The sequence below is a fragment of the Pelodiscus sinensis genome, chromosome 6, assembly GCF_049634645.1.
Source record: "Pelodiscus sinensis isolate JC-2024 chromosome 6, ASM4963464v1, whole genome shotgun sequence".
NCBI lineage: Eukaryota > Metazoa > Chordata > Testudines > Trionychidae > Pelodiscus > Pelodiscus sinensis.
In genome coordinates, this window is record NC_134716.1 from 89149377 (window position 1) to 89169645 (window position 20269).

General features: G+C 39.8%; 1 protein-coding gene across 8 annotated transcripts in view; it reads right to left on the reverse strand.

Annotated features, from left to right (window-relative positions):
* MAST4 (microtubule associated serine/threonine kinase family member 4) overlaps window positions 1-20269 on the reverse strand; it is a 443735-nt gene that overhangs the window by 154349 nt on the left and 269117 nt on the right. Inside the window, exon 1 of one of the 8 annotated variants that reach the window (XM_075932360.1) lies at window positions 18746-19381. The exons of the other annotated variants lie outside the window; for them this stretch is intronic. Coding sequence (XP_075788475.1) covers window positions 18746-18837 — 92 coding nt within the window. The 5' untranslated portion in view covers window positions 18838-19381. Of the gene's footprint in view, window positions 1-18745; window positions 19382-20269 lie in introns of those variants that run through there. 8 annotated transcript variants of the gene reach the window in all.

A 20269-nucleotide genomic window follows, 5' to 3' on the forward strand; every position in this document is an offset into this window, starting at 1 on the left:
TGAAGATACAGTACACAGAGTTGTTGTATGGATCCTGTGAAAAATTCACTTTATGTGCAGCTTTGTGGATTTATACATCAATTGCCACTATCATATAGATATGCTCTGAATTCAGTAGTTATAAAGAAGGTATAAATATCTGAAGTCAGCAAACTTTAGGATTATCTTAACTTGTTCTATACCAGGGTTTAAATTACTAGAAACATTTCTTCTTATGCCAATAATGCTATTGAATTCGAAATACCCAGACCAATAAAATATTTACAGTAAAACTCCATTGGTCCGGCATCCAATGCTTCGGCACTCCTGATGGTCTGGCACTATCGGGAACCTGGAAGTGCTCCGGGCAGCCGGACAGTTGGAGCTGCTCTGCACCCGGCTTCCCCGATTCAGCTGCTGCTGAAACTGACCAGCATCTGAATCGGAGAAGCTGGGGGCAGAGCAGCTGGGGTGCTGCCAGGTTGGTCCCCTAGCACTGCCCCTCGGGGCTGCGGGACCAACCCGGCAGCACCCCAGCTGCTCTGTCGCAGGTGTCCCTGATTCAGCCGCTGCTGAAACTGACCAGCAGTGACTTAATCGGGGACGCCTGGGGCAGACCCGGACTATCGGAAGGGGGGGCTATGAGGGGTCTTGGGTGGCATCCCCTCCCACCCCATCCCAGACCCCTCATAGCCCCCCCCTTCCGACAGTCCGGCATACCTGATAATCCGGAACCCCCTGGGTCCTAAAGGTGCTGTATTGTCAGAAGTTTACTGTATATTAATAATAAATATTAACCTTATAGTTCTAAACTAATCATTGGTTAATAAATTACAATTAGGCTGTTCTGAGATTGAGATCTAATAATGTATATGGTTGCAAAGTATTACTTCAGTTTTTGGTAGATAACCTTAGAGCTGTTCGAAAATTTTAATTATTACTGACAGCCCCTTCTCCCTTTGTACATGTGGGTAAACCAAAGCAGAAAAATTCAAAGATTTGTGAAAACCTGTGGTATCTGTCAGAGCCAGAGCTAGATCTCAAGAATTAATTCTCATTCCTGCTCTGAAACACTGCTTCATAACTCTTTCACATTACAAATTTATTTTGTAAGAATGGGAGAGAAAAAAAAGAAACACACACAACTTAAGCACAGCTATTGGTACTCAAAGTCACAGCAAGGGACTTCAATCTTATTTCACACACAAATTAGATCAACTGAAACTAAAAATGCATTACACATTTTATACAGCTGGTTCCAAGCTTTCAATGCTGCTAACCCACTATATGTATTATCACCGATGTACATTTTGTATTCTATATTAAAAAACAGAAGAGTGTGGAGAAGGAAATATTATACACTTCCATTTTCCTTTCCTAGGAACCTTAAAAAAGGATAGAAAATATACAGTAAACTGGAAAGTTAATGAATTCATAAGGTATGAAGTATTCCTCTCTAATATATGAAAAAGCCTAATATATGAAGTTTCAATTACTGTACATAGTTTTAGAAGCTCTTTAATGTTAATACATCAGTATTAATTCTAAGCACTCTGATCATGCTACACATTTTACCTGAAATTTTAAGTGGTTATTAGATTTCTTTGGTCATGTTCATTTCAAGCTGAAGCCATACTGCCTTATATAGTAATATCTTCAAAATGCAGAAACTTTGCAAAATTGAATCAGGACAAATTTTGTTTTGAGACCCTTCCTCCTCTTCCCCCCCCCAAGGGTCTCAAAACAAATACTCTTCATATTTAGTATTTATGGTCAGGGTCTTTTTGCAGTAGCCACTGTATAAAGTTATTGTAAATGACACACTACCACCCAAAGCTTTCAATCTAAAACACAAAGCAAAATGGGTGGATAAAACATGTTGGATGTGGAGGATGAGATATCAACAAAATATATATAGGGTATATGCCTAACACTTAGCTATCCAGGAGCACTAACCAATTTTACATAATTGTTGTTAGTCTCTAAGGTGCTGCAGAACTATTTGTGGTTTTTAAAAAAAAAATTCAGTTACAGACTAACATGGCTACCCCTCTGAGACAATTTTACATAGACACTCCCAAGACTCAGGGCATTTTTTGTTTTTTTGTTTTTAATATAGGCACCCCTCATCCCAATTTTGTACACTTGCTATCTGGTCGCCCTAAGGCAGTGGTCCCCAACCTTTCCAGGTTGTCGGGCGCCAGCGGGCGTGGCCGTTCGCCCGCCGGGCGCCAGGGGGCGGGGACACTTGCGCCTCGGCGCCGCGCGCCGGCGCTCCCCCCCGCCCAGCACCCGGTGCCAGGCCAGCCCCGAGCACCTGGCGGGCGCATGGAAATGCCCCCGCGGGCGCCATGGCGCCCGCGGGCACCGTGTTGGGGACCACGGCCCTAAGATAACTACAATTCATCACTCATCTTTGCCAATGATCAAATTGAATTTTTCCATATTTATCATGGCAGAAGGGAGTTAGGGAGTTTTCAGAAATTATTTAAAAATTCATTATTAAGAATAAAGAATATTCTTATTAAGAATAAAGTAGTGGCGTTACAGATTTTGACTGGGAGTTTCCCTTCACCTGCATTTGGAAAATATTTAAAACTAAGGGCATTACCCAAAGTACATTAGATAGGGCACTAGGCTGAGGCTTAAGACCCAGGTTCAATTTCCCACTCGAACACAGACTTCCAAATCATCCAAATTACCTTGTGTCTCAGTTTGCCATCTCTACATGGAAATGGTACTTCCCTATTTCACATGGGAGCTGTGGAGATAAATGGATTAATAAATGTGGAAATCAGTAATCTACTATATATTTTAGAGTTTGTTGGTCTGTTTGATCAAGAACTTCTAAACGCTAAGAGCTAGGAGCACCAAATTCAGAATATAGCTTCTTCTTATCATAACTTAAAGCAACGTTAGGGTTTGGTTGTACCAGGAAAATGGAATGTGCCTGAAATTGAATTGCTTCTCGTAACACCAAACAGAAATGAGAAAGAATCACCAAAGCAAGTACAACTGAGATAACTGAATGAATGTTGAAAGAGACCGAACTAAGATGAGCAAGAAAAATAGGATGAAGCTGGAATAGGATTGCTTCTCAATAAACCTTGCAGAAAAGAGACAATATGGAGAAATCTGAAGTAGTGCCCTCTTGGCACAGCTAAATCAATGCTTAAGGTTTGAAAATAAGATGATGATATTATTGGAAACCAAATTGACTATAGCCTCTTTTTGTTAAAACATAGTATCTCATAAGAGTTTATAGGAATGAAGAAACAAAATACACTTCATGGAATTCCCAAATTATAGACCCAAGCAATGCCTGGACAATCTGCTAGTTACTGATAAATGTGAGGTGCTCTGGTACTGTATTGATGAAGACCTTAAAATAAACAAAATATTAACCTACCTATGGTACCTTTCATAAACAGAGTAATTAATTCTAGGGTCTAGGGAAAGCTTCCTGCTATAAAACTGACATATCTGTGGCTTTAAACAAATTCCTTAACCTCTCATGGCAGTTTTTACTTGTAAAATAAAGATACTCCTTATCTACTACATATCTGAGAAAAACTGTACATCTGTTTGGCCATCTGCCTGAGTCCATTTGTTCAAGAATTCCTCCAAAACTAAGAGCTAGGGCCACTAAATATGGGATGCAGCTTCCTCTTATCATAAATTAAAGCAAGGTAAGAGTTTGGTTGTTTCATGACTATGCGTTGTTCCTAGAATTCAGCTGGTTTTCATACAATGGAGAAAGAGGTGTCTGGTAGGAGGAGCAGTTTTACTGCAGAATGACCACAGGGGAGGCAGCAAGGGGCCAGAGATGGGGACCAGGACAGTTATAACCACACTGGGTTAGCAATGGACAACAATTACTCATATAGTAATTTGCATATTTAGTTTGTAATTTAATATATTACATGTATTTCTTAACAATTTTGAACAGTATTAACAAGCATTTTATGTATCAAGGTCTTGAGCTGGATGCATCTGAAGGGAAGAAAATGGGAAAATATATTCTTCCACAAATCAATTCCTATCACTTTTTAATTTTATTTGCTACCATGTTTATGTTTGGTGAGATACTATAGAACAGTGTTTCTCAACCTTTTTTTTTTTTAATATAAAGTACCCCTTTAAAAAAATTATAAGTATCCCCAGTACCTAAAGTTTTCAGAGACAAAATTGCAACACATTTGTTTAAACAACTTAATCGTAGCCAGACATGCAATGAAATTTTTAGGTGTAAGAAGTACAAAAATAATGAAGTGCTGTAAAACTAAAACACAATTTTCTGTTTTCTCCAAATTTCAGTTGTGTTGATGTAACCCTCAGACTTCTCTTGAATATCCCTGAGGGTACTCATACCACTAGTTGAGAAACACTGGTATAGAAGATATCCAAGACAACAGGACAGTAAGAGGGAAAAAAAAACCAAGAAGAGGTATATTCTTTAAAATAATCTGGGCTTCTTGTTAGTCACATGTCAGAGATGGGGAGCAGATGCCTCCAGATAAAGGAGTTCAGTAATCAGAAAGTGGCAGGCACATCAGAGTAGAAGCAAAAAAACCTCGCCTAAGGTTTTCTTAAAAAAAATTAGCATGATTGCTTATTTTCAAAACTTCTCTTTCACTTTCTACAAGCCAGACTTTTCAGTGACAGGGAGTGGGGGAGGGAAGAAGAGGAGTGAAAGAAGGAAGGTAGAAAACACACAGTACTGCTTTGAATCCTTATAGTTACCTTTTCTGCATGTGTTTGCATATTTAGGCATGAGTCTTACAAATCATAACCAAAACCAAACACAACCTGTTTGACTACCTTTACATCTACTGCTGGTAATGCAAGTGTTTAAGCAACAGTTATTCATGGAAAGACCCTGGAAATAGACACATACCATGCTAGGTATGTCTGGTAACCCTACAGTGGTGCGAACTCTCTAAATGCATGAAACAGAACACCCTGTCCCCACGCCTATCCCAAGGCCCACGCCTATCCCTCTGAGGCTCCACCCCACTGATTCCAACCCTGCTCCCTCCTTAGATCATTCTTTCCCACTCTCCTTCCCATTTTATTTGGCTGAAACAGAGAGTTGGGATGCAGGAGGGGATGAAAGCTCCAGAATGGTGCCTGAAATGAGGGGGTCAGAGTGCAGGAGGGGGTTCTAGTCTGGGGCAGAGAGTGGAGAGGACATGAGGACTCTGGCTGGGGATGCAGGCTCTGGGATAGGAAAAGGGGAGTGGAGTGCAGGAGGCGGTTTGGGGTGCAGGCTCCAGCAAGGGGTTTCAATCTGGGACACAGGGTTCAAGCTTTCGGTTCCAGCTGGGCATCACTTACCTCAAGCACCTTCCCGTCAGCAGTGCAGCAGGACTAAGGCATGCTCCCTGCCTGCCCTGGCTACACGCTGCTCTCAGAAGTGGCCAGCATGTCCACCTCCGGCCTCTAAGTGGAGGCATGGCCAGGCAGTTTTGAGTGACTGTACTGCCGGTGCCCACAGGCAACTCCCGCCATCTCCATTGATCATGGTTCCCAGCCAATGGGAGCAGCGGAGGTAGCACTGAGGGTAGGTAGCACATACAGCTTCCCTGGCTGCCCCTCTTCCTAGAGGGGAAAGTGAAATGCCAGCCACTTCCAAGAGCTGATTAGAGCCGGGGCAGGCATGGAACCTGACTTTGCTGTGCTACACCACTAACCAGACTTTTTAATGGCTTGGTCAGCAAGTCACCAGGGCCCCTTTTTGACTCAGTGTTCAGTCAAAAAACAAACATCTGGCAATTCTCACCACTAAAAAGGAATTTCTGACAAATGAATAAACTAACTACAGTACATTGTTATTCAGCAGTGAAACAGGTTCAGTATATCAATTTATTAACATTTCTCAATTAGCAACATTGTCAAAGTGCATCCTTACAGCAAACCTCTGTCAGTTCAGGTTTGCTATAAGGATGTAAAAGACTAGTCGACTATCCGATAAGCATTTGCTTATCAGATAGTATGTTGACTAGTCAACATTCCCCCCTCCCTTTGCTGCCTCTATGCCCCAAGGGGCTTTTCAAAGGGGAAGCCGTGGAGCCCATGGTCAGATGGAGAGTCCCAGCTGATCTCGGGGTCCAGGCGGCAGCATTTCCCCAGAACCCAGGATCAGCTGGCACCGGGTTCCGCATGGCACTTCCCCCCGGAACCCGGGGTCAGCTGGGGACTCCCTAGCTGATCCTGGGTTCTAGGGAAATGCTGAAGAGAGCCCAGGGTCAGCTGGGGAGTCCCCAGCTCCATGACTGCCCCTTGAAAATGCCGCCTGTGTGCTGCGTTCCTCCTTTGACATGTATAAGAGCCCCAATAGGGGCTCTTGTGCATTTCAAAGGAGGAATCTGGAAGTGCGCATCAACTAGTCACTTAACTGCATTTTAACATCCTTATAGTTTTCTGCTTTTAGAACAAATAATCCCTGCATTACTTTACATTGTGAGGACTATCCTGGCAAAAAGTTCTGATAAACTGATAAAAATTCTGGTAAAACCCACATCCCTGAATTAAGATTATCCATGTGCAACAGTGTTATTATTAGCAATAATAGTGATAAAGGGATTTCAATCTAGTCTCAGATAAAAATGCCATTAAGAGAAGTACGATTAAATTATTTCTGTTTTACCAGGGATTTTTTATTAACAACAACAATGTATATTCTAAGTTATCAGAAACAGCTAAGGAAAATTAATATAATTTGTGTAACAAACCCACTGTGAAATCGTCAAGTCATTTACAACTAGGAAGAAAACTGAAAAACCTATGCAAAGCTTTTATTACTGTATTTCTTTAAAAGCTGGACAGGTTTCTCAGTAAAAGAGTCAGTCAATTAAGGCAAAATTCTGGGCCCACACCAACAGTTTTTACTGAAATGAAAAGAAGTTGTTCATGCCTGAAAGGCCAAGTTTGGCTTTAAGAATTCTCATTGTTAAGGCACTGCTTTTGTTTTTTAAAGGTGCAGTGGTATACATTTCTTTTGTGCAAAGCTGAAACCAGTTAAACCCTGATTTTCTAAGCATATTTATTTTCACAAAGGTGCAAGGGAAGAAAGATCTGATTAGCTCCACACCCTTTCTAAATGAAGTTAACTGTGTGGATGAAAAACAGGCACATCTGTGGGCACTGGCTTAAAAAAAAAAAAAGAATCTCAAGCAATCACAGGTGCAGGTGAGCTTGGACATTTTTGTTGAATTCATTATAGAAACTGATCTGTTAAGGAACAGACTAAATCCAAACAGATAAAGTAACAGACTTATTCAATACTCTGCTTATACTAATGTATAAATAAAACAAATCAAGTTGGTTTTTTTTTAACAAAGTTCTTTCTGTCCTTTCTTATGGTGTAGTATCTCTCCACAAAAACTCAGCATACTCACTCAGGACAAGAAATCACAATTATGAGCAAATACCACCAAGATGGAACATCAGGATGAAATCCAAGCATATTTTTTAAAATGTTACCTACTCCCAAGTCTTCATTGTAATTTTTTTAGCTTTAATTAGAGCTGGTAAAATACTACTTTTGTTTTTAAACAAAAAATTGTTAAATTTCTTACCAGCTCTAATTTTAATATCACAAATCCCTTGTTTTTTCAACAAATCCCCCATCTCCTGGATCGCTTTGTAAAAGATCCATACGTACAACAGAGGAAGCAAACTGAGATTCTAACCTACAACCTGTTCCACATGGGCAAACCCTTTGTGCCCCTGTGGAGCCAGTTGACTGTACCAGCTCTTGCACATGTAGTTGTGTCAAGTAAATGAGAGGGTTGTAGCCCAGATTATTAGAGGGGAATGTGATTATACACAAAAAACTGCCAAAAGCACTAAGTAGAAAAATGGGGAGAAACAGAGAAAAAAAATGCATCCCCTCTCTATCATTTTAGCAATAGAAATCATGAGTATTACTTTTAACAAGCACAGAGAAAAAACAAACAAACCACAAGTTATCTTTATTTTGCACCCCTTTAAGACAGTCACTAAATAAAATTAAGATTCACAGAGACCTTACTGCAGTTAAAAAATGTTTAATGTAACTCTGCTCTTCCCCTACTTTTCCAAGAAGAAAGACCAATTTACATAGGCCCTCACAATGAAAAAGTCCCAATTTGAGGTTAGCCAAGCACACGAGAGAAATCTACCAATTTTGGGCTCAAATATTAGAAAGTGTCCAAACTGTTAAGGAACAAATGTCCTTCTTCCAGTAGTGTTCAGGAGAACTACTACAATTTGGGACAGAATATAAAACCCATTTTCTCTCTTCTTCTCTCTGCTTTCTAGGAGTCAGACAAGCTATTCCTAAGGAAAAAAAACTGAAAGAAGCAGGAATTTGGGAATTTTGTGAAGGCGAGAAGCAGAAGGAACATCCCAGTATGGATCAGAAAAAAATACCTTCTCCAAAAGGTTTGAGGTACTTCACTATACATATCCATTTGTAGCTGGATGTATCTTTGAAAGCAGCTGGTGTTATTTGAATTATTTTCTTCTGATTATTTAGCTGAGAATCTATCAAACTCATCTCATTCAGCTTCTCAGTGAAATTTTTGGGTTACTCAACTATTTTTATGTATGCATTCAAAACAATGCGTGGATTTCAGTAATGAAGAACATGGGTTCCACCCAATCCCTTGCCAACAAAGTTTATATTTCTCTCAACTCTTTGAAAACAAAATGTAAAAATGCACAAATAGATTCAATTACAAATATTGTTTTAAAATTCAGACAGGCAGATGTGGTTTTTATTCACACAAACGAAAGGAAGAAATTAATGATTTGTTTTACTGCTAACCTAAACGGAGGTAGGTCAGAGTTATATAAAATACAGTCTTTAATATGCAGCACTTCATTTTATTAAGTATTTGCTTCAGCAGTTAGGAACCTCATTTCTACATTAATTTCATTCATATAAATCTATACTAAGCCTACCTTGAAATCTGTAGACCATTAAGACAGAAACAATAAGATTTTTAATTGCTAAAGCAAATGATTATAAATTAAAGAAACACTGCTTATTTATAAATAACTTTATGTATCCCTGAGCTCTCTACAGCCTCATGGCCTCACCAGATGCGATAACATTTCTACTAGTCCCATTAAATAAGAACATATTTAGGTCATATAATAATTAGCTGCTTTCCTCCCTATAAATACAGCGGGTCCCCAACTTATAAACACCTCGACTTATGACCATCCGCACTTATGACCAACCTCTTAGTAGCACATGGTATTTGCGTGTCTGCAGTTGGGCAGCGTGTTTACATTTCATTCTCTCATATACATATCTTGCTCTTACAGTATTTTCGGTGTTTGCTTGTGGCCATCATGGCAAGTAACAGGAAAAGGGCTAGTGATAAGGATGGTGATAAAAGAAAGAAAAGCTATTTATTTGGAACAGAAAATAGCAATACGAAGGGGGTAAAATAGTGTCGTTCCTGTCGTGTAATTTAGGGATACAAAATCCACCATAAGCACGATTATAAAGGATAGTGATCGCATTCATGAAGCAGTGAGAGGGTCTGCACCTATGAAATAAAAAATTCTAACAAAGAAAAGAGCAAGGCCCATCCTGGAAATGGAAAAACTCTTAGTGCTTTGGATGGAACACCAAATTGAAAAACGCACGCCGTTAAGCCTCATGACGATACAAGCTAAGGCTCATAGTCTTTTTGAAGACTTAAAGAAAAAGGAGGGGTATGACTGCGACCAAACTTTCACTGCCAGTCACGGTTGGTTCAACCATTTCAAGATTCGTGCAAAATTTCACAACGTGAAATTAAGAGGGGAGGCAGCCAGTGCTGATTCTAAAGCAGCAGAAACTTCCATAGAAAAATTGGATAAGCTGATAAAAGAGACAAAATACAGGACTATGTAGCACTTTAAAGATTAACAAGATGGTTTATTAGATGATGAGCTTTCGTGGGCCAGACCCACTTCCTCAGATCATTTGATCTGAGGAAGTGGGTCTGGCCCACGAAAGCTCATCATCTAATAAACCATCTTGTTAGTCTTTAAAGTGCTACATAGTCCTGTATTTTGTTTCAGCTACACCAGACTAACACGGCTACATTTCTGTCACTGATAAGAGAGAGAAATTATTTTCCAGAATAGACCTTTAATGTCGATGAGACAGGTCTCTTTTAGAGGAAAATGCCCGAACGTATCTACATACATAAGGAAGCAAAAACTATGCCTGGTTCTAAGGCTTTCAAAGACTAACAGTCTTGTTAGAAGGCAATGTTTCTGGATATAAATTGAAACCCCTATTGATTTATCACACTGAAAACCCTAGAGCCTTCAAGAATATCAGCAAGGGTACTTTACCAGTCCATTATTGCGCTAATAAGTAAGCATGGATGACGCTTGCATTTTTGAAGATTAGTTCATGAGCTGTTTCATCCCTGAAGTCAAGGCATATTTTCCTGGAGAAAGGAATTCCTTTCCAAATTTTGCTTATTGTGGCTAATGCTCCAGGTCACCCTCAATACCTAAATGACTTACAGTCCAACATGAAAGTGGTGTTTCTGCCTCCCAACACCACATCTATTTTTAAACCCATGGACCAGGGGGCCATAGAACCTTTCAAAGCCTATTATCTTCGCAACACATTTGCAAAGGCAGTAGCTGCCACAGAATGCGAAAATGGCAAAACATTACGTGAATTTTGGAAGGACTGCAACATTCTGCATTGCATAAGGAACATTGCTGCCAGGTGGGAAGAAGTCACTCCACAATGTATGAATGGCACATGGAAGAAAAACCTAAAAAGATTTGTGAACAGTTTCAAAGACTCTGAAAAAGAAAAAGGCACTAGAAGACATTTCCAATAACATTGTACAGCTGGCAAAAGAAATGGATCTGGAAATGGATAATGAAGACATACACCAACTGGTTGAGGATGTTGGGGAGAAGCTGAGCAATGAAGATTTAATGCAGCTGGAGGCGGAGAGGGTAGCAAAGGAAGGGAGACAAAAAGCCCAAGAAGCAGCAGCAGCAGCTACCCCCAAAAAATGTGTGATGAAAGAAATGGCTGCAGCCTTCAGCAAAATAAATGAAGGAATGCAAATGTTTGAAAAAATGGACCCTTATGTTGCGAGATTCTCAAAAGTGGATCATTTAATTCAGGATGCCCTGGGTTGCTATAGGGAAATTTATAATGAGAAGAAAAAACAAACTGTCCAGTCCAAAACGGATATTTTTTGGAAGAAAGCCCCAAGCACTGCTGACTCCCACATTGAACCGTTCTACAAGCAAAGGCACTGCTGACGTAGAAGATGAATCTGTTGATGTTGCTACTGTAGTATTGCCGCCTACCTCCTCCGATTCCTCATCCAATTAATTCAATTCACATTACTATATTTAAATTACTGTACTGTGTTTTGTATTTCATGTTCATGTTTGTCAAATACAGTTTGCTGTCGCTGTAGTAGTATTGTTTTTTCGTGTTTTTCTATTTTTCGTTGTTGACTGCTGTTTGGTTGGTGCTTGGTTATATTCGGAGTGATTCGTATAAGAGTATTTCCAACTTACAAACAAATCAAGTTACGACCAGCTATTCGGAACGTAACCCATTCATAAGTCGGGGACTGGCTGTAGTCTTTAAAATGCTACCAGACTGTTTTTTAAGTTTACCATTTATTCTGTATTTGTACAGCACCTAGCTCCAAAGGGATCAAAGTTCACGACTGGAGCCCCTCTGTACTATGGTAAGAAATAGCATTCTTAAAAAATTAATACAAATAAGAAAGAAGGAAGGAGACCTGTTTAACTTGGGCTTGAATAAAGACTGGTTAACACATTACAAAGCCAATTTCTCCTGTCGCCTTTAACATCCACATTTTCACATCAAAAGCTCTGAATGGGATATATCCAGCCCATTTAATTAGCCTCATTAACATGGATCTCAGCAAGATTTAAGGGCCAAATCCTGAGATCTTGACTCAGTTCTCACCTGACAATGGAGTTCACCTGAGTCAGTACCAAGTAAAAACTGGATTTTGGCCACATGAACCAATGATAGTTTATCATGGAAGAACTGGATGTTTTCAACATTTAGATTACCTGGGAACCTGAAAATAAACTAATTGCTTGAGCAAAAAGCAAAAAAATAAGTGAGCCCAAACAGGACCTCTCACTTTGATTGTGAACACTGTTGTTGTAAGAAATTTTCCCTTAAAACAGTCCACTGTACTGAGAATGGAAGGAAACACATTTAGCCTGCTATGTTAGCACACAGTTCTTAAGTATACCTAGCAATGGGACCATTAGTTTAACAAATGATTGTTTAAAAAAAAAAAAAAAACACACACACCAAACCACACCACATATTCCATATCAGTGTGCTCGTGTAAGCTTAAATAGCATGCACTGGTCTATTTTCACTCCCTTAGTTCTAGCATAATTATCTTCTGTCTATGCATGTCCAGTAGCTATTAGTATAATAAACACACACAAGTCTCTTGCTCTGTATGCGTAAAGTTTAATGTGAATATCTAAAAAGCTTTAGACTTAAGGGAAAACTAATTACTATGAATACACCCCCCAGTAAACAGTAATTTTTTAGCTATTTTTACCCAACACAGTGCTATATAATGACTAAAAATAACTAAAATTGGGGTAATGGTAGATCCAGCCAGTACATATTCTATTATGGAGCACTTTTGGCTGTTTGTGACGTTAATCTCAGCCCTTTAATTATGCTCGCTTTTCTTATACAGCCCACAGACCATTTTTAAGGTTCTTGTTCCACTAAAGAATTAATTTTTTAGAGTGATTATTTAATTAATTTCACTTGATACTATATACTATTATATTACATGATTCTACATAGAGAGGTAAGACCTATAGGAAGAGTTTAGTATTTTACTGTTGACTACATGGATTTAGATAGCATGTGTCATATCAATTAGTTCAAACACTGCTTATCCATTTTTAAAAATGAATTTGGAATGGAATTTACTCTAGATTTTAGATACTGTACCTATTTCGAGATATTTTCTCCTTAAGAATCCACTCTTTCAGCCCAAAAGATCTCTTAGGGTAGGTCTAAACTACATCCCCCTGTTGAAAGAGGGATGTAAATTAGGCAAATTGAAAGTGCAAATGAAGCGGGGATTTAAATATTCCACACTTCATTTGCATAATTGTATCACAGCGCTTTTTTGAAAAGGGGTATTTCAAAAGTGAAAGCGCCGTCTAGATGCAGTTCTTTCAGGAAAAAAAACCTTTTTCAAAAGATCCCATATTTCCGTACTCCTCATTTTGATGACTAATGGTGTTCTGAAACAAAATACAGGACTATGTAGCACTTTAAAGACTAACAAGATGGTTTATTAGATTATGAGCTTTCGTGGGCCAGACGCACTTCCTCAGATCAAATAGTGGAAGAAAATAGTCACAACCATATATACCAAAGGATACAATTAAAAAAATGAACATATATGAAAAGGACAAATCATATTTCAGAACAGAAGGGGGATGCGGGGAGGGGGAGAAGGTAAATGTCTGTGAGCTAATGGTATTAGAGGTCAGGAAAGGTAAATAAATGTCTGTGAGCTAATGGTATTAGAGGTGATAATTGGGGAAGCTATCTTTGTAATGGGTAAGATAGTTAGCGCCTTTGTTGAGACCAACGCGTAGAGTGTCGAATTTTAGCATGAATGACAGTTCAGAGGATTCCCTTTCAAGTCCAGATTTAAAAGGCTTCTAATGGTGTTCTGTTATTTCACTTGTTGGGCTTATCTTGAAGAAGCAGATTCCTAGGTACTCATCGGGCTCTGTCAATCTGTTTCCTTATTTCCCCAGTGGTAATTAAGTTTTAACTCAGTGACCTGAACCCAATTCTTTCCAGCAGCCACACAAAATACACTTCAGACACTCTCACCCAGGAACCTATCCCTGCAGTAAACCCATTGCCACCTCTGTTCACACATTTATACAAGTGACTATCTCAGAAGCTAACCACAAGCCACAACATCAGGGGCTCATACAGTTGCATATCCCCTAATGTGGTATATACCACAAAGTGCCAGCAATGCCACTCTGCTATGTATGTTGGCCAAATCAAACAGTCTCTGTGACAAAGGATAAATGGACACAAGTCAGATATCAGAAATGGTAACACACATACACCTGCAGGGGAACATTTTAACCTGCCTGGGCACTCATTAATACATTTAAAAGTAGCCATTCTTCTACAAAGGAATTTAACAAGAGAGAAAGTGTGGAATTGACCTTCATATGTAAATTTGACACTATTTCCCTGGATTTAAATAAAGACATTAACTAATTATTGCATTGTAAAGCTAGCCTTCCCTGCATTTAACACCTCATTTATATAAAAAACTAAGTATGGGACACTTCCAGCCTACTCAATTAGCCTCATTAGCACCAGTACTAAAATTGACAGGTACCTTCCCCCCCCCCCCCCCCCCTTCCTTTTTCTGTTATAAATTCTGGGTTCCTGTTATTTCCAGTCCAGCTTTCAATACATCTGAAGAAGTGGGTCTTGCCCACAAAAGCTCATGATACTATATATATATATATTATTGTTAGTCTTTAAGGTGTCACAGAATTACTTGATGATGATTAGGTGATTGTTTATAATCTGTGTTTTAGAATAAAAGTGTACTGACACACTAGAAGAGATTTTGCAATAAACTGTTGTACAATTAAGTGGTCTGGGAAAAAAAAACTACTGGCTTTAAAACGTTTTATAACCTTTTAAATAAATGTGAGCCAGCAATAGACAAACATGTTCTTTAATTCACTCCTCTCTTGACAAACATCTTAAATGTACAGAATATCAGCAATATTTGCACTTAAATAAAGAATGAAATATTTTGGAAAACAAATTAAATTGCAGTAATCAGTGTGATCTCATCATACTATCTAGACTAGAAGCCATTCCAGGCAGGACCTCTGTATTTGTCCATTCTGTAAAGAGCCAAGCACATACACAGTGCTAAATACAAATATTAAAATGGTGACACATTAAGTCTGATTGTTAACTCTGTAAAAGTGATGCTGTGTGATCCATGTTTAGTAACGCTCAATTGCCTGTACATCGTATCTGTCCAGTTTACAAGTACAGGCAGTCCCCGGGTTACGTACAAGATATGGACTGTAGGTTTGTTCTTAAGTTGAATTTGTATGTAAGTTGGAACTGGCGTCCAGATTCAGCCGCTGCTGAAACTGACCAGAGGCTGACTACAGGAAGCCCGAGGCAGAGTTGCTCTGCCCCGGGCTTCCTGGAATCAGCCGCTGATCAGTTTCAACAGCAGCTGAATTTGGACGCCTGGGACAGAGCAGCTGGGGTGCTGCCGGGTTGGTCCAGTAGCGCCGAGGAGCGGCGCTGCAGGACCAACCCGGCAGCGCCCCAGCTGCTCTACCCCAGGCGTCATCGGTGAGAAAAGCAGACCAGGGAGACGTGGAGCAGCTTTTCTCGCCCTGGAGAATGCGGGCGGCGGGACCGCGGCGCATCTGGGCGCCCCGCCGCCCCCGTCTTCCGGGGCGAGAAAAGCCCCGTTCGTAACTGTGGATCCGACATAAGTCGGATCCGCGTAACTCGGGGACTGCCTGGAGAGGGTTTTGTAATTGGCCAACCCTGAAAACTCACTATGAGACTTGAAAGACTTACTAGTATATTTTTTGCCCATGCTTCCTTACTGGCAATAAAGCTGTTACAACTGGAAATCAGTTAACAAGACTGCTGATGATGCATGAGTCATAATAAAATCCAGCATATTCTCCCTTACGTGTATTTTGAAGGGATAAAAGGAGTAAACAACAGTAAAAACTTATTTTAGTAACTCAAGTTAGCAGAAACACAGATCATCCTCTAGAGAAGAAATTTTTAACTCAGTTCGCATCTGTACTTCGACAAGCTATGCTGAATATTGCGATCTCCCATGCTCCTGGACTACCCAGGGCTCTTTGTTTCTCTGACGCTCAGGAAAGGGAAAGATATTCCTAGGCTAAATGTTTTCTTAGGGTGCACTGGAGAAAAATCCCCAGGAAGTCTGAGAACCAGGAGAAGAAGAATGGATCCTGGAACCTTTTCTTAGGTCCATCCACACAGAAGATGTCCATTCTACCTCTCCCACACAGCCTCAAACTATTCAGACAGTATTAAGTGGAGGTGACAGAAGAAACAAGAAAATACAAGGTAATCCCAACTAACACCAAAACTGTTATCCCCAAATGTTAAAGTTTCCACAAATGACCAATATTTGCCTGTACTTAAGTTATAAGGTTTTCATTCACAACTCTAACATCTAAATTAATCAGTTCAGCTTCATTTGCCATGGGTAGAACTTACTGTTATTAGTTCCTATACTTTCAAGTTAACTATGGCCAGCCGGTTTATTTCACAAGCCCTTCAAGTTTGCTCATATTCTTGGGTTTCTCCAAATCTTCCATCATTCATTGCAAAACTGGAAAGTTATTTCTCCAGTCCTTCAACCAAGACCATAGGCAGGACCAAAGGCCCAATTTTACCCAGAAACTGTCTTCTAGGAGATGGTGCAGCCCCGGCCTTCACCCCATTGCCCTCCCCTCTCTTCAGATACTACAGGCAGTCCCCGACTTACGCGGATCCGACGTATGTCGGATCCGCACTTACGAACGGGGCTTTCTCGCCCTGGAGGTCGAGGTGGCGGATTGCTATCTGCGAGCTCCGGGGCGAGAAAGCCCCGTTCGTAAGCTGCTCCGGTGCCCCTGGTCTGCTGGAGACCGTCTCCAGCAGACCAGGGGCACCGGGCGGGTTCCCGCGCTTCTGAGGCTTTGCCAGAGCAAAGCCTCAGAAGCGTGGGGAACAGCCGCTGCTGCCGCTTCAGTCCGGGTGCTTGTAGTCTGCTGGGGACCGTCCCCAGCAGACCACAAGCACCGGGACTGAAGCCGCAGCCGCGGGGGGGGGGGGGTCCCCGTGTCCCTGGTCTGCTGGGAGGGGGGGCGCAGCTAGTGTGCCCCCCCCAGCAGACCAGGCTTTTGTTTTGGACCCTGGGGCAGAGCACTAAGAATAAGAGCCTCCAGAAAAGGGCACTTTTTCCGGAGGATCAGGGCCAGTCTAGACGCTCTTTTCCGGCTTTTTTAAAAGCCGGAAAAAAGCGGCGGACATTTTTATTTAAATGCCGCGGGGGATATTTAAATCCCCCGCGGATTTCCCTACGACGACTGCTGAAATTTACATGCCCCTTCCGGAAGAGGGGCCAGTGTAGACGTAGCCTTAAAGTGTGGGAATATTCTTCAAGTAATTGCTTTCAAAGTTCATTCAAAATGTATATACTTTGATCTAGGATTATGTAAATTTAGTGACAAAACAAAGAGTACAGTAAGAATTTAGAATTAAAGGGTGGCTCCCAAATATATTTTGATTGTGCTCTTATGTGGCAGAAAGTCTAACAGGTTCCTCCAAGACCTGCTGCCCAGCAGAACCCTTTATAAAAGGTATTTTTAGGTCTTCAGGAAAGAGCAAGACCTACTTGAGTTAGCAGAGTGCTTAAGAGCTGAACAACCTCTGAGGCTTTGGTGGGGAAAAGCATATTTCTATCAGGAAAGTACAAATGGGATACCTGTGTATTCAGTTGATTATGTTTATTAGTTAAAACTAATTTTCAAAGAGGAACAAGAACATTTTATAACATGAAATCTAGCATTTAAAACTGTACTGGGCCTGGCAGAGAGAGTGAGGGTATTCTATAAGGAACAATTGTGCATTGACAAGGAAATAGGACAGATGATTTAATACTTTTTTCTATCTCAAATACAAACATTTATTTTTTATAAGTGTGTGAATACTTAAAGCTTATGAACTTCCAGATCTGGTAAGCCTCTATTATCCTGATTTCTTTATTTTACTCAGATAGCAAGACAGAGGCAGTAACATTGAAAGATTTAAACACAAACACACAAAATAGTTAAAATACGTCAAGAAAATATTTTAAAAATATTTCACTGATAAAAAAATAAACCACATTTAAAACAACAGCAGTGATGTGACTCAAAATAACAAGACTGGTAGTTTAACAGAGATAGTCATAAACCTTTATATACCATTCTTACTCAGTGTGACAGAGAGACACCAGACTTACAGCAGGAATAGATACCCATCTAACACATCTCAAAAGTCTCAACATAGTTTCAGATTTCCTGCTTTTGTTGAAATATGGCATAATCTTTAACTTTACTTAAATGTTGCATTTTTACTGTTAACTTCTACTCTTCTGTCAAAAACGAAGAGATCATTACTGTCAGCTAACCAGTAAAGTAAAAAAGGCACAATTACACAAATCTGTCTCTAAGAGTACAGTATGAAATAGGCTATCTTGGATTATCCATATAGAGTAAAAGCACTCCAGATAAAGGTTAAATATTGTACAGACAGCTCAAACAGTATACAAAGAAACAAAAGTAAAAAAAAAAAAAGTATGATGGGGATGGAAAGTAATAAATAGCATTCAACAAAAGACTAAAAACAATACAGACACAAAGATACAGAAGCTTTCATCCTTTTTAAGAGAAGTAAATCCTCGCAGCTGCGTGCACCAAATAACCTACGGTTTTGTGAAAGTGAACAATGAAACCAGGAAGTATTGACTAGAGAGCATTTTAAACTAGAGAGATTTACCTAGTAAGTTCAACAACTGTGTTAGGTAAACATACTATTTAAGTCCTTTACAACATGGAGAAATAAATAGACAAAGCCCTTAGGACAACACCACAGGAGAACTCAGAGAGGATTTTTTACCTTTGTGTTCGACGGAGCCTGTTTCCACTCCTCAGATGAGGCAAAGTATAGTTTGAGAGGACAGTCCAATAATTTGGATCAGACATATCCATTCCCTTCTTTTCAGTTCACTAAAAATTCAAAGCCACAGTACAAAAAGAAAAAGAAGAAATCCCCAATTATCTGATCACACTCTGCAAAAATTGGTAAACATTAACTCTGATCTCAAGGGAAACTTTTTAGTGTAGCTGAAAACCCCCTTAGGTCATCTAATTAGTATACAACTGCTTCTCCAAAGGTTTAATAAACTTTTCTTTTTGGTCTAACCTCTCTAACATGGGCATTTCCCAGCTATGAAAAATAAATACAATAGTTTAGCCCTATGGTCTGCTGAAAATGCTGTCTCTGTTTATGTGTGATTCACCCCTAGGTACTTTGTCATCTGTTTGGAAGATACCATTCAGATCTACCCAGAGGGAGGAGTAGGACATTTTATACTTTCAAAAGCTTCCTTTATTTATATTGTTTTGAAAAAAAACACTTGTCTAGTTTATAAATGTTAATACAAATAATATGATAACTTTGTATTTTTCCTTTATAATAAAAATATTTTTGAAAAATAAAAATTCCATTTACTCACTCCCATTCCCACAAGTAGTTTTAGAAATAAGCTAATCTTTGAGAGTCTTTTCCAAGACTCAAACCCGTCACCTTTCATCTCATCTTGCTGCTTACCAAGGGGATAAGAATGAAGTTGAGAGCTCCTACACTACACAAAAAAAAGACTGCATGATTTCATCTTTCCACCCAGGTTAAACGCGTCATACACCACTTTAGGCACTGATGATATAAGGCAACATGCAAACACACACATACCCCACTTAGTGGGTGTCACTGAAGTTTAGAGTATTAGAGTAAAAGTACTTACTTAAGCGAGCAAGTTTCAAGTAGGAGGTACAGAAGGTGGAATTCATAACCCCCTAATGTAGTGAGTTACTACACACTTGCTGAATGTAAAGATCCATAAATTTGGCATAGGTAAGTGACACATTGTCTATTCTACCAAAATACAAGCCATGTATATTGTACGTTCAATCAACAACCACACTGATGCATATAGATTTAAGTCTGTCCTAACAAGTCTGATATTAGATACCTATAATTATTTTCAGCTTGGCTGCCTGCAACTACATAAAAAACTGGTGTAACACAAAAAGCTATCACACCTGTAATGGGGGTGGATGTGGAGCTTCAGGATAGGAAATGGTACTGGCGTCAATCCACATTATCTACCATCTCCTCTTTTGACATGAAAAACAGACATATTGCAGTAGGAAGAAGAAAAAAAGGATTTAATGGCCAGTTCCCTCTCAGTGTTTTCATATGGTTCACAGCCCTTTTGATACAACTACATCCTGCTTTACGTCTTCCTCTCCTGGCCCTATTACCTACCCTCCATTTGGGATTTTACAAATTTCCTGATTTTTCTGAACTGTTTATTGCTGTTCATTTTCAGTCCGTCTGTGTTGGTTTTCCTACTTCCCA